The sequence below is a fragment of the Prionailurus viverrinus genome, chromosome X (genome assembly GCF_022837055.1).
Source record: "Prionailurus viverrinus isolate Anna chromosome X, UM_Priviv_1.0, whole genome shotgun sequence".
Taxonomy (NCBI): domain Eukaryota; kingdom Metazoa; phylum Chordata; class Mammalia; order Carnivora; family Felidae; genus Prionailurus; species Prionailurus viverrinus.
Genome location: NC_062579.1, coordinates 39,198,037 through 39,211,245, shown reverse-complemented (window position 1 = coordinate 39,211,245; position 13,209 = coordinate 39,198,037). Strand labels below are relative to the sequence as shown.

The following is a 13,209-nucleotide window of genomic DNA, read 5'->3' as shown; positions in this document are numbered from 1 at the left end:
TGTTGGCCTCACTAGGTTTTTTTCCCCACTGCCTTATCCCCAGCCCCTAAAGTAGTGCCTGGCAGTAAATGTGGAAAGAAGGGCAAAAGGAAGCAAAGAAATCAATGAGGGAACAAATGAGTGAATATATACATGTAAGGCTAAATAAATGAAATGGTATAGATGAATAAAAGAGATATATGGAAAAAGGACCCCAACTTTCCATATTTGGAATATAAACAGATTGAGAGAAACAAAAAGACAGTTATTTTATTTCTGTTTAAAAATCCTTATGTGAGGAGAACTAGAAATTTTATATAAAAAGGGGCCCTGGCAATTTGCTAGGGTGAATGTTGGGGATCAGTCAGAGATGACAGCATTGGAAGGGTTGGTGGGGGAGAAATGGGGCTTGAGGGCCTGGAGGCCAGGAGTGGAGGGCAGGAAACAGCGGCTGCCAGGGGAGGAGGCGTAGAACAGGTGGGCAGGGTGACTCAGTCATCCCACTCATCGTCCTCATCCTCATCACCGGCCTGGTCCTCCCCTTCGTCTGGAGGAAAAGAAAAAGCAGGTCTCAGGATGAGCATAAGGGTTCAAGGGACCTGAGTGGGGTGAGGTTCCTGGGGTCTGAGAGTCAGGACTCAGGGTCCTGGGGGACTGAGGTCTCCTGCTGGAAATCACATCCGGGGCCTGTGCAGTTGGATGAGGAAGGGGCCCCCTCAGAGGAACAAGAGTTAGGGTATGGGTTGGAGTTGGAGTTGAAGTTAATGTCATTGTCAAAAATATGGTTACTTGGGATATTACTGTCGCTCACACAAGGGTTAACGTTAACAGGTTTGTTACTTAATTGGGTGGATTTAAATATTATTAGCAAAGATAGAGTATATTACAATATTACTATTTCATACCAGGTTAATGTTAATATTGTTGATACATAATGGGTTATTGACAATATCACTATCAAAGATGAGATTCATTACAATATTGTCATATAATGGATTCATAGTAATCTTGTGGATGTACTCTGGGATACATGTTAATACTGCCAATAATAGGTTGAGGTCCATATTACCCTCATATAATTGTCATATAATGACAATATTGTTGACACATCAGGGGATTAATGTTAACATTATTATATAAAGATTTGACTAGTTATATAATTATCACATAATGAGCTAATGTTCACCTATTGACACATGGAGTTAGAGTTAATATTATTGTCCAAGGTGGGGTTCTTTATAATATCATCACATGTGGACTAATGTTAACACTACTGAACATACAGGATTAATATTAATACTGTGGACATGCCTTGGCATTAATGATAATATTATCATCAAAGATAGAGTGAAACAGGTACGCCTGGGTGGCTCAGTCAGTTAAGCCTCCAGCTCTTGATTTCGGCTCAGGTCACGATCTCACAGGTTTGTGAGTTCAAGCCGGTCATCAGGCTTTGCACTAATAGTGCAGAGCCTGCCTGGGATTCTCTCTCTCCCTCTCTCTCTCTGCCCCTCCCCCTCCTGCATATGCCTGTGCCCTTGCGCTCTCTCTCTCTCTCTCTCTCTCAAAACAAATAAACTTTAAAAAAAGATAGAGTGAATTATATTATTGTTCCATAATACAATGTTAACATTGTCAAAAAGGAGATTGATACAAGAGTCATGTATGGATACTATTACTATTGATGGTAACCGTTGGGGTTATTTTTAGACCAACACTAGCCTTGGGAACCAGGCTCTGTCCTGGCAAAGGGCAGGCTCTCACCTGAGGAGTGGATGGCTCTGCTTCTCTTCTGCATCACGTGCATCAGGGCTCCCACCAACCCTTCTGATCTCGGAGGTGGAGGCTGCAGTGCTGAGCTCTCTGGGGCCCCAGGGGTCTGCAGCAAGAGGGTTCAGCACAGAGGGTTCAAAGCCCGTGACTGGAGCACTCCTCCCTGCCCCTTCATTACTTCCCCTCCCATACACTCCAGTCCCCTTCAAGGTTCCCAGCCTACCTCGCCCCACCAACCTCCCAGCCCTGTTACTGAAACCCCAAAGACTGGGACCTCCATTAATTTCAGCCCTGGCCCCCTAATATCCTGGCTTGCCCAGCACACCCGAGCCCCAGACCCCCAACCCTCAATCCTGCCCATCTTCACCTTGTTCAGCTGAATTCCCTGCCGGATTTGATCCAAAAGTGCCCCCCGACCTCCACTGGGGGCCAGGCCCCCCACAGGCCCCAGAGCAGGAGGAGGGGGAGGGACTGGCCCATCGTCAGAGCTGGGTGGTGGTGGTGGTGGTGGTGGTGGTGGTGGAGGCACAGGAGTCCCTCCAGGTCCAGAGGGCGGAGGGGGTGGTGGTCCAGAACGTCCAGTGGCTGGAGGGGGTGGTGGTGGAGGGCCCCCTCGGCCTGGGGGTGGGGGTCCCCGGGGAGTTGGCGGGGGTGGAGCACCTCCCAAAGGTACAGGGGGCAGTGGACCAGAACGACCCTTGTTGCTCCCAATAGTAGGGGGCCGGGGGGGCTGGTTTCCTCCTCGGGATGGCGGTGGGGGCGGTGGAAGTGGCTCTGAGGGGGGAAAATAACACATAGCTATTGTTATAGTTTTCTTCAGAGCCTCAGTTTTGCTCATTTATAAAATGGGTACCCCAACTGACCAACTCCTCATTCAAGGAGTATAAGGGTTTCCATGAGGACTGAGTGACTATATCTCTTAAAAACCAGCTACTAGGGCTGGAGAAGAAGGGGGGGGACTCACCCTGGCGCCTCATCTCCTGCCGCACAGCCTCCAGCCCACCCTGGTCCTCAATGAAATCGTAGATAAGCTTGGAGGTCTCGGCATCTGTGAGCTGGGCCTCACTGATTCCTGCCCTGGAGAACAGACTCCGCAGATCCGGGTCCAGGTTGTTTACCTGCCCAGGAGGAAAAAGGCCAGGGCAGGGGTAGGGGAATAAAGTGGATAGGGAAGGGGCACAGGTTATCAATAGGTCCACCCCCGAGAGGGATCTTCTGAGAGGGGTGTAGAAAGGGTGGGGTCTAGGGGTAGGTCTGAGCCAGTGGACTACGGAAGGGCAGGTTGGTAGTTAAGTGGGTCAAGGGGTCTTTGGAATTACTCACGTCAAATCCATTCTGGGGGTCCCACCCCACGTGGCTGACATGTCTGGGGGAGGTGAGGAGATCCCAATGAAACCCCACTGTGCTTCCTTCCCTCCCTTCCTAGTGAAGCCCTCTTGCCTTCTGCCCAGAGAGACTCCGAGGAGCCAGAATTAATGAATGAGTCACAAGTGAATGACTGAGTGACTGAATGAGAGCAACAGTTATAGAATTAGAAGGGGTCCATAGTTTGTGGTGCCCATCTGTCTACCCATCCCTTTTTCTACCATCCATCCACCCATCTGTTTGCCCACCTAGCCATTTGCATCCACCTGTCAGACCACGGATCTATTGTACATTTGTTTCTCTACTCATCTTCCTATATACATCTGTTTACCCATTTGTCCACCAATCTATCTTCACACATACTTGATCATCCACCCAACCACTTACCCATGTGCTCACCTTTCAATCCATCTACTCTTTTGTCCACCCATTCAACCACATACTTTTGTCTGTCTACTTATCCATTGAACTGTCCATTCATCCACATATCTGGCCACCTGTCCATCCCCATCCACCTTGTTTGTGAACCAACCAGATATCCATCCATCTGTCCACACACTCATCCACTCACCCATCCATCTGCCTACCCACTTCCCATTTACCCATTCACCCATCCATCCACCCACCTATCCATTCATTCCCCAACTCACTCACTCTTTCATCCATCCATTCATCCATCCATCCATTTACCCATCTACCCACCCATCCATTCACCCACCAGCCCACTCAGGGTGGGACTAAGGTGAAGCAAGTGAGGTGCCTAAGGCGTAAAATTTAATGGGTCCCTCACTCTCACAGTCATTAGTTACAGTTGCATGACCCTTAGAGTAACTACCTCTATAAATTTTGCAACCTTGGCACCTCGCTTGCCTCTCCCTAGTCGTGGCCTTGCATCCACCCACCTATCCACGCATCTACCTACCCACCCACCCATGTGCCCATCCTTCCATCTACTCAGCTCTCTTCCTGTCCAACTTTTCATTCACCCCCCCCCCAGAGGGATCTGTGGGACCAATGGGGAGAGGTTCTCACTTGAATCCACTGGGTGCACCAATATCAGCTTTGCTGATCTTTTTCTTCCCTGAGCGTTTCTTATCAGCTGGGCCAGGCCCAGGTGCTGGGAGCCCACGGTATCGTGAACTTGTGATGTCCGGGTTTTGGATGTCCACTGTTACTAGCCCCAGGGACAGGGGGCCAGCTGCTGGGCCTGTGGGGAAAATAGTGTGATTGAGCCATTGACCTACTTACCTACCAACCAAAGCATAGGGGCAAGAGACAGAAGAGTGTTGAGGGAATCTGTGTGTGTGTGTTTGATGGTCACAGAGGGAGTGGGTAAGGGGTCCAAGTAGGGTTTATGGAGAAGTGGATGAGTGGATTCTACAAGCCATTCTTACATTCACCAATTCATTTATTTATTCATTCACTCATGCTTATCACTTAAGTATTCATTCATTCATTCATGGCTCATTGACCAAATTATTTGTTAAATTATTCATTCAGTCAGTCGTTCATTCAATCATTGCTTTATTCACTGATTGAAATGTTATGTCAATTATTCATTTATTTGCTGTTCAATTCATTCACTTATTCATTGATTTACTCAATCATACATCCATCTATTCATCCATATATCCACATACTCATTCTCCTATACATCTATGTTTTCATCTTCCCATCAATTCATCCCCCACTCAACCATCTATCCACCAGCAATCCATCTACCCACCCATTCGCCCACTTATCTCTACACCCACCCAACTACTCATCCATCCACCCACTCCCCACCCATCTATCCATCCACTCCCCCACCCACCTGTCCACTCAGAGACACAGGAAAGAATCAGCACTCACCCCCTTGGTCTCCACCTGGGTGCGGAGGCAGGGGTGGGGGTCCTCTTCTCTCTGGAGAGATGGAACGGATAGAGAGCTATTACAACCCTGCCACAGGTTCCTGGGCTAGCCCTTTATTACCTTCCTTGAACTTGAGGACTCACCTTCATTGGCTGGTGCTGGTGGTGGGGGTAGCTGGCGTCTATCTGTGGAGAGACGGATGGACTGGGAACCAGAACCATAAGAGGAGCTTTTCCAGCTCCCTACCCTTGCATGTACTCCTGCCCAACCTCGTTTTCTCCCCCAAGGCCTCCTCACCTCCACTTTGCCTCTGATTCCTTTTTTGTATCTTCTCCTGCACCAGGGCCCGGAAGGCCTGGGCCTCGCCCTCGTCTGCAAAGTTCAGCCCTGCTTGGCAGTCCTGCACATATCTTGGGTTCAATAGCCTTCCAGGCCCCCCACACCTTTCCCATCTCCTCCCCACATCCCAACTGAGGCCCAGGGGTTGAGTGGCCACTTACATCTCCAGCAAAAGTGTGGAAGTAGGGGGTCGGAGTGGAGTAGACCAACTGTGAGTACAGTTCCTGTTCCCAGAGCAGCTGGCCAGCCTGGAGAGGTGGGAAACACACTGGCACTGAGGCCTGCCCGGGGTGGCAGGCCTCTGTTATCTGGGCAAGGAGAATGATATCATAATTTGGGGCCCCAGGATCGCATTAGAGATTTCCAGCTTAGCATCAGGGAGTTGGGGGTCTAGATGTCAGATGTGGAGGGTTGAGGTACAGTATGGGAGTTGGACACTGCAGTCGGAGATTTGGATTTGGGGTTCAGGGCCCTAGATGTGGGACTTGGGGGCTTGAATAGGAGGATTTAGGACTCTAGTCCTAGGAAACTGAACCCATTCACAGACTCCATCTTACATCCTTCCTTTATGGGGGCCTTCATTTGGACAGGTAGGGCTCCAGTCCTGGGAGTTGGGGTTGATATTTGAGGTTCAGACATATAGACTTGAAAGCTTTGGGGGTGGGGGATTCAGCCAAGGTGTATGTGCGATTTGAGGTTTATGGAGCAGAGCTATGGCTTAGGAGCTAGGCAAACATTTAGGGTTCAGGAGTTATGACAGGGAATTTATGGGACCCAAAATGTTAAGTTTAGAAAAGATTTGAAGTTAAGGTAAAAATACAGGGCTCTTTTTGTTTGGAGTTCATGAAACAGAACTATACTGTTAGATTTAGGAGTTATACTAATATTTGGGGTTTTATAGATCTTGACATGGAGATTCTGGGTCAATTATCAAAAACAAAGAAAGGCAAACCAGAGTTTGACATCTGGATGAAGTCTTTGGTCCCGGGGCTCAGGTTTACTGATCTGTCCAAGGCCTTGGGGCTATGGACACAGGTATGGGTTTGCAGGGTTGAAAACTGGTTTGCATGTCCAGTGCGGGGAGGTGGGAGTCACCTGAAGGCCATAAAGACGGATGAAGTAGGATTTCTGGGGGTTATCCTTCACGAAGCACACAGCCCCACAATGCTCCTTGGTCCAGTGCTCTGCTCCGGGAGGCAGTGCCAGGTAGAGCTGAACAACGGCGGTGGCCAATGTCTGGGAGGGAAGAGCAGGGCTCATTGGAATCTGGTCAGCCAGAGTGTCCAGTTCTCCCATGTCCGTGGCTGTTAGGGCTCCAAAGGAAGAGCCACGGCCAGAGGGAGAGTTGACAGACTTGGAAATCAAGATCTTCCTGGGATCGGTGAATGGGGCTAAGTGGATTCTAAGAGAGGAGATGATGGAGAAGGGAAGGAGGAGAGGAAGAGGGGAAGGAAGAAGAGGAAAGGAGAAGGATGGGGAAGATGAGGAGGCAGAGAGGAGTAGAGGAAGAGGAGGAAAGGGAGGGAGACAGGGAGGGCTAGGAGATCCCCAGCTCACCCAGCATTTCCGACCCAGCATCTCGAAGAGTCGCTGGTTCTCGTGGTCCTGTAGGAGCGTGGAGGGTACGTTCTGCTGAACCCCTGGTCCTCCGCGACCCCCAGACCTGCCTCCCACAGGGCCCCCACTCATGGTGCCTCCTGCCCTTGTCCTCTCCGGCTAGGCTCTGGGTGCAGGGTAAGAAGAGGAACTTCCGCAGTGAGCAGGGGAACAGGAAGTGCAAAAAACCACAAGGGAAACAAGTCCTCCAGGGGCCCCTGGGTGGGCCTGGCCTCCTCCTCCCTCCCTAGAACAGGCTTGGACCCTCCTCCCTCAGACTGGGGCCCTCTTCCATTCAACTGGTTAAGACCCATCTTTTGGACCAGCTCAGGTCCTCTTCTTCTATTCTTACTCCCTGAGGCCCATCTCCCTCTGACTGGCTCAGATCCTCTTCCCTCTGATTGGATGACAGCAAGAGCTAGGCCGCTGCTGCACTTCTGCCGGGGGACACTATGGCAGGGAGCAGTCATGGAGCTGGGCAGTCTCCTTCCTCCCCAAAGCATCCAGTTGGTCTGGGCCTGAGGCCCAAGGCCCCTCATGCTGAAGAATTACTGTGTTTAAACCTTTCTTCTAATGACACTGGGAGTGCCTGGGATCCCACCCCTCTCCTGAGACCCCAACAATGCGTATGCACCCAGCTCACTTCCCCATCCCTTACTCTTGCCTCCCCACAGTTCCCAAATGATTTTCTGCTTATCATCCCTTTATAGCATATATGAATGCCTAGTCAACATCTTGTTTAGTTTTCATTGCTTTTGAACTTTTAAAAGTCAGTCATCTTCAGAGTCTTGCTTTTTCCCCACACAACATTCTATTTTTATCCAACGTTTATGTAGCACTGAACATGTATGCCACACTGTTCTGCCCTCTTTGTAAATATCGACTCATCTAAATCCTCATAACAGCCTAAGGGGCATACACTCTTACCATGTCCATTTGATAGTGGGAAATGAGGGAACTGAGGCACACGGCGGTTCCATGATTTTTCCCAGAAGCTCCCAGCTCGCAAGTGGTAGTTCAGTCCTCACTTCTCCGTGGGCCTCAATTTACCATTTGGGGACATGAAGCTCTCAGGCACATACAGCAGTCTGGGGGAGCTGAGCAGGTCTGGAGTGTAACTGACATTCTCTGGTACCTGCAGGGAAACAGCACATCTCAAGGTGGGACCCACACTCGTGCCTGGAAACCTTCAAGCAAGTACAGAGCTTCTCTCCCAAGCCGAAACTCATAGTTCCTTCTGATGGGGCAATTCCAGCCTCCCTCCCTCCCCCCCTCACAACTCAGCCTTGGGCACCTACAACTCACCAGACAATTTAGGCAATTTCGTACCTCTGCCTGGAGCGCCTTCTGGCTTGTCCATAGGGCAAAGCTCTGCTTTGTTGCTCAAAGAGCCATTGTATTCATTCATTTTAATACTGCTCATCATGCTCTTGCCCTGTGCCATGCTTATCTCCAGTATCTGGCACAAACTAGACACCAAATAAATGTTTACTGAAGGAATCAATAAGGGATTAGTGTCGGATTTAGGTTTTCTTTTTTTAATTTTTTAATTTTTTGTGGGGGAGGGGCAGACAGAATCCCAAGCAGGCTACACACTATCAGTGTGGAGCCCAATGTGGGGCTCAGACTCACGAAACATGAGACCACGGCCTGAGCCAAAATCAAAAGTCGGATGCTTATGTATGTTAACTACCTTGAATTTATTTATTTATTTATTTATTTATTTATTTATTTATTTATTTTGAGAGAGAGAGAGAGAGAGAGAGGGAAGGGCACAATGAGTGAGGGGCAGAGTGAGAGAGAATCCCAGGAGGAGCAGAGGGAGGGAGAGAGAGAGAGAAAAGAGGGGCTCACCCAATGCGGGGCTCAAGATCACCCAAAGCAAGGCTCAAGCTCACCTGATGGGGGATTCAAACCCACGAACTGTGAGATCATGACCTGAGCCGAAGTCCTGAGCCACCCAGGCACCCACTAACTTGAATTTAAATAAATAAATTAATTAATTATTAAAAAAAAAAAAAGTCTGATGCTTAACTGACTGAACCACCCAGGTGCCCCTGATTTAATGTTCTGAGCTTTTTCTAAGTGCCTTACATTTATTAACTGGTTTCACTTTCACAAATGACCCCACGAGGGAAGCACTGCTCTTATCCCCATTTTACCCATAGGGAAGCTGAGGCCCAGAAAAGTTAGCTAACTTGCCCAAGATCACCCAGCTTGTGAACGGTGGAGCTGAGGCCAAATACATGAGAAATGATTCCTAATCTGTCAAGTGCCACGTGGGAACAGAAAAAATTCTTCTGCTCCTTCTCGGCCTTGTGTTCTCAACCTTCCACCTCCTTCTTTCTCTGCCACTAGATCTGTCTCCCTTGAGTCTACATCAGAAGGCCTTAAACCTCTGCCACATTTGCTGGTTGTTTTTTAAATTAACATTTTTTAAATGTTTATTTATTCATTTTTGAGAGACAGAAAGAAGAGTGAGCAGGGGAGGGGCAGAAAGAAAGAGAGAATCCCAAGCAGGCTCAATGCTGTCAGCGGGGCTCGAACCCACAAACCGTGAGATCATGACCTGAGCCGAAATCAAGAGTCGGACGCTTAACCAACTGAACCACCGAGGCACCCCTAAATTAATATTTAAAAGTTATATACTTCCAGTTCTAAGTAGCAGACAAGTTTAAAATTTATATTTTTTTCCAAAAATAAATAAATAAATAAATTTTATATGTTTCTCTAAATAAAAAACCTAGAGTTTTATTTTAGTCCTTCATAGAATGAGTGTCCCCACCCTGGAATATAGTGACTTAGAAATCATTTTTCCCATTATCCAGATTATTGAATTACTTTGTTGACCTGCATTAATAATTTGGAGCTGGTTTATTTTACTTTTATGTATTCCCATTGATGCAGTGCTTTTCTGCACTGGATGACAGTACTTGGTGAAGTGAGGACCTCAAAGGTAATTTGCTCTCCAGGACCTTCAAAAAGACTTAAAAGCACAAAAACCTCAATTTGGCTTTTATGGTTCGCAGCAGGAGGGTAGGTCCAATACCAGTCCACCACAGCTGGGAGCAGTGGTTCAAACTCACTTCTCAGCAATCCAGTGAATACCCAGGAACCCCCCAGAACCAGGATATAACCAATAACTTATAACTTAGACCATCCTGATGTCCCTCCACACACACACACCCCCCCCGCCCCGCCGGGGTCACCAGATGGAGAACCATTTCCTGTTTATATCCTGTGCTTATTTTGCTTTATTCTGAGAGGATCTTGCCTACAAGATCCTGATTGCCACACCTCAAGCCCTGAGTAGGAAATAAGACACAGTCAGTGATAAGACATGGGGTGTCTTCCCCACTTTGGTCCTACCACATGACTGAGTCCATGGAGGAGAAGTAGGCACAGGTAGGGCCCTACTGGGGGGCCCTACTGCTGTCCCATAAGACCAAACTGAGGCCAAGATGGCAAAATGTCCTTTTCCATGCCATCCTTCTCCCCTTCCTTCCCTGCCTCTCCTGGTCCTCTGTACCCCTGACTGAGGGGTGCTTCCTAGGGACAGGCCTAAGGAAACGGCAGTTCCCAACCATCTGACCCTGGAATGACATTCAGGTACATTACAAGGGTTGGTGGTGTGGGACCCAGCATCCTAGCCACCCCCCCCCCATTCAATGCCAAAGCACCCCCATCATTGTGACAACCGAAGTCTGCCTACCAGGAATTCCCAAAACACACCCCCAGGTCAGGAAGGAACATGACCCTTGTCTGTCTGGTTCTTTGCCAGTATCCCCACCACCCTAGCACAAGACCCTGCATGCAGCTCAGTCAGCATTTGTTGAGTAATCATCGTACAGTCCAGCTATCTATGCTGTGATTTACTGCCCACTGTCCACAAGGCTCCCCTGTCCTCTCTTCACCCCTCCTGCCTAGGGAAAGGGGGAAGAAAAGAACTCAAGAGTGTGCAGGGGCCAGCCTCTCCCACAAAGGTGTCTAAACTGTTCATGGATGTTATAGGCAAATGGGTACTTTAGGGGTTCTCAGGAGAGGGGCTGATTTCTAGTCCTGATGGGGATGGAGTAAGGACCGGGGGTGCACAGAAAAGCAGAGATACCTGAAAAGATAAGAATGGTTCAGTGGTGGGGTGCCTGGCTGGCTCAGTCAGTACGAGTAGGTGACTCTTGACCTCAGGGTCATGAGTTCAAACCCCATGTTGGACTTAGAGCTAACATTAAAAAAGAAAAAGAAGAAAAAGATTTGAGAGAAGAATGGCTCAGTGGTTGGAACCACAGATTCTGGGGCCTTACAGCCTAGCTCCGGCTCTGGCTCTGGCTGTGCCACTTACCAGCTGTTAAAAGTCTGGGAACCTCTCAGTGCCTCCCTTGTCTCATCCGTAAAGTGAAGATAATAGCAGTTAATGTTGTTTTGAAGGCTAAATGAGATAATTCATGCAAAGTGATTAGGACAGGGCTTAACATGTTATAATCATGCATAGTTGTTTTTATGAAACAGCAGTGACTTGGATAACCGAACTATCATCCCTTCAGCCTAGCATTCTCCCACCCTCTCCCCCTTCCTTTCCTCACCCTCCTCCTTTGCACTTTAATTGGTGGACGGTCAGAGACCCAGGGTACACGACCACCTTCCCACTGCCCTTTTTCAACTTTCCCTTGCATCCCTGAGATGCAAAGACCATCTCAGAGAGCCATTCCGTGGGCCCTGGCCAGACTCCTCCAGGGCTGTGACATGTTCCTGGCGCCCTGCCGGCCAACCTGGGAGGTGCCACCCACCACTTGTTTCCTGCCCTACTCCCCCAGGCCCAGCACAGGAAAACACCGCCAGGCAAGCCCTCCTACCCCCTTCTAGGTTTGTGTCCCCTCCAAGTCCCTACCCTGTCCACAACCTCAAAGTCACAACTCTCCCTAGATAGGTGCCCGCTACCTCCGTGCACCCCAATGTGTGTGTCCATTCCCTAGTCTGTGACACCAGAATTGTACACACCCGAGTGTGTGTGACCCCTTGCGTGTCCAAACCCCTGTGTGTGTGACTCTAGGAACATCCACTTGTGCTGACACCCTTGACTGTGAGCCCCAAACAGCCATAACGCTGCAGCCTGGAAAGCACCACTGCTGGTGTGGGGAGGAACGCAAAATGGAGCAGTCCGCCCAGGATCATACCACTAGAAAGGGGATGGCCACCTTACAACATACCATTTGTTTGTGGGGGAGGATTGCGACAGCTGCCTCACCCCTAATGGAGAGGGGAATGTCGCAATCTTGCTTGTCCCAAGATTCCCGTCCCGTCCTCCCGACTCCCACCCGCCTCAGGCGTGCCTTGCGCTCTGGTCGCGCCCTCAACCTCTCTCGCATCCGCCATCTTAACCACTCTCAACCCCCTCGATTCCTTAGAAGCCTCTGTCATTGTACCGGAACCTCCAATTGGCTCAGGGCTGGGGAATCAGAGACTGCCGTGGGCTCTTATTGGTCGGTGGTAGAATTCCGCTTGGGTCTCAGAGCCTAACAGCCCGCCTCCGCTCGCGCGCGCCGGTCTCCCATTGGTCACGGGCTCGGGCATGTGCAGTGGGTGCCAGACCCGGGTGCCCAGCCACTGAAGCGAGGCTTTGGAGATTTCGGATGGCGGGTTCGAATACCATCTCGGGAGGGTCAGTTGGTTCACCTGTAAAAAGGTGGTGCTTCCTGTTGGGGGTTAGTGAGATGACATACCGGGCCATGATGCCCTGTGTAAACGCTAAATTGTAAACTCTAACAAAGCCAGTAGGGTTTTCCTGCCCGTACCCAGTTGTTCTTGGGTGCATTTATTCTCTAGTTAACGCAGAATAGAAAGTATTCTCTGAGTTTGGGTTCTAGGAAATACTCTAAGTTACTTTAATAAAATAAAATTAAGCCGCAGTAGGACGGGCACAGGTTGGTTGTCTGGCTCTCCCAATACCATAAATTGCAGAGTGAACATCTGTGGTCTTTGGGTTCAGTGTGCTAAAATCATTAATTTTACTCCTCTGACAGATGGGTACAAAATTGACAACATCCCTCATGGCGAGGACTTTGACAAAATATGTTTAAGAGAATAAATATTTTCCCCAGTTTTCGAACCAGAGGGGACAGGATCATTGTGATTGACATGTGTTATTTAATATACGTAGGTGGCTCAGTCTGTTAAGCGCCGACTTAGGCTCAGGTCATGATCTCACATCCGTGAGTTCGAGCCCTGCCTCGGGCTCTGTGCTGACAGCTCAGAGCCTGGAACCTGCTTTGGATTCTGTGTCTCCCTCTCTCTCTCTCTCTCTCTCTCTCT

The 13,209-nt window shown here is 49.3% G+C and overlaps 1 protein-coding gene and 1 long non-coding RNA gene across 3 annotated transcripts; both read right to left on the bottom strand.

Moving 5' to 3' along the window:
• Window positions 1–223: 223 nt before the first annotated feature.
• WAS (WASP actin nucleation promoting factor) lies at window positions 224–7,053 on the bottom strand. Of its 2 annotated transcripts, XM_047844861.1 has the most exons (12): window positions 6,865–7,051; window positions 6,403–6,543; window positions 5,469–5,555; window positions 5,266–5,368; window positions 5,112–5,153; window positions 4,969–5,019; window positions 4,150–4,324; window positions 3,076–3,118; window positions 2,717–2,870; window positions 2,120–2,526; window positions 1,744–1,858; window positions 224–526 (listed from the first exon to the last, which is right to left on the bottom strand). In XM_047844861.1, the coding sequence occupies exons 1-12, from the start codon at window positions 6,994–6,996 to the stop codon at window positions 471–473; spliced, it is 1,506 nt and encodes a 501-aa protein (XP_047700817.1). In that variant the 5' UTR covers window positions 6,997–7,051; the 3' UTR covers window positions 224–470. The 2 variants fall into 2 exon arrangements, with proteins under 2 accessions (XP_047700817.1, XP_047700818.1); XM_047844862.1 differs by lacking the exon at window positions 6,403–6,543 and having other exon boundaries at window positions 6,865–7,053.
• Window positions 7,054–7,276: 223 nt separating this feature from the next.
• Window positions 7,277–12,252, bottom strand: LOC125157823 (uncharacterized). The gene is made up of 3 exons (XR_007149078.1): window positions 12,108–12,252; window positions 11,243–11,329; window positions 7,277–8,038 (listed from the first exon to the last, which is right to left on the bottom strand). It is a non-coding gene; the product is annotated as an uncharacterized LOC125157823 (long non-coding RNA).
• Between the last annotated feature and the right edge of the window lie 957 nt (window positions 12,253–13,209).

Excerpts from the sequence above, each read along its gene's own strand:
- WAS (XM_047844861.1), bottom strand. The coding sequence starts at position 6,996 with ATGAGTGGGGGCCCTGTGGGAGGCAGGTCTGGGGGTCGCGGAGGACCA. Across the intron at positions 6,544-6,864 it reads TGCTGGGTCGGAAATGCTGG|ACATTGGCCACCGCCGTTGT; the intron begins GTGAGCTGGGGA and ends CTTCCCTCCCAG. Across the intron at positions 2,527-2,716 it reads GCAGGAGATGAGGCGCCAGG|AGCCACTTCCACCGCCCCCA; the intron begins GTGAGTCCCCCC and ends TTCCCCCCTCAG.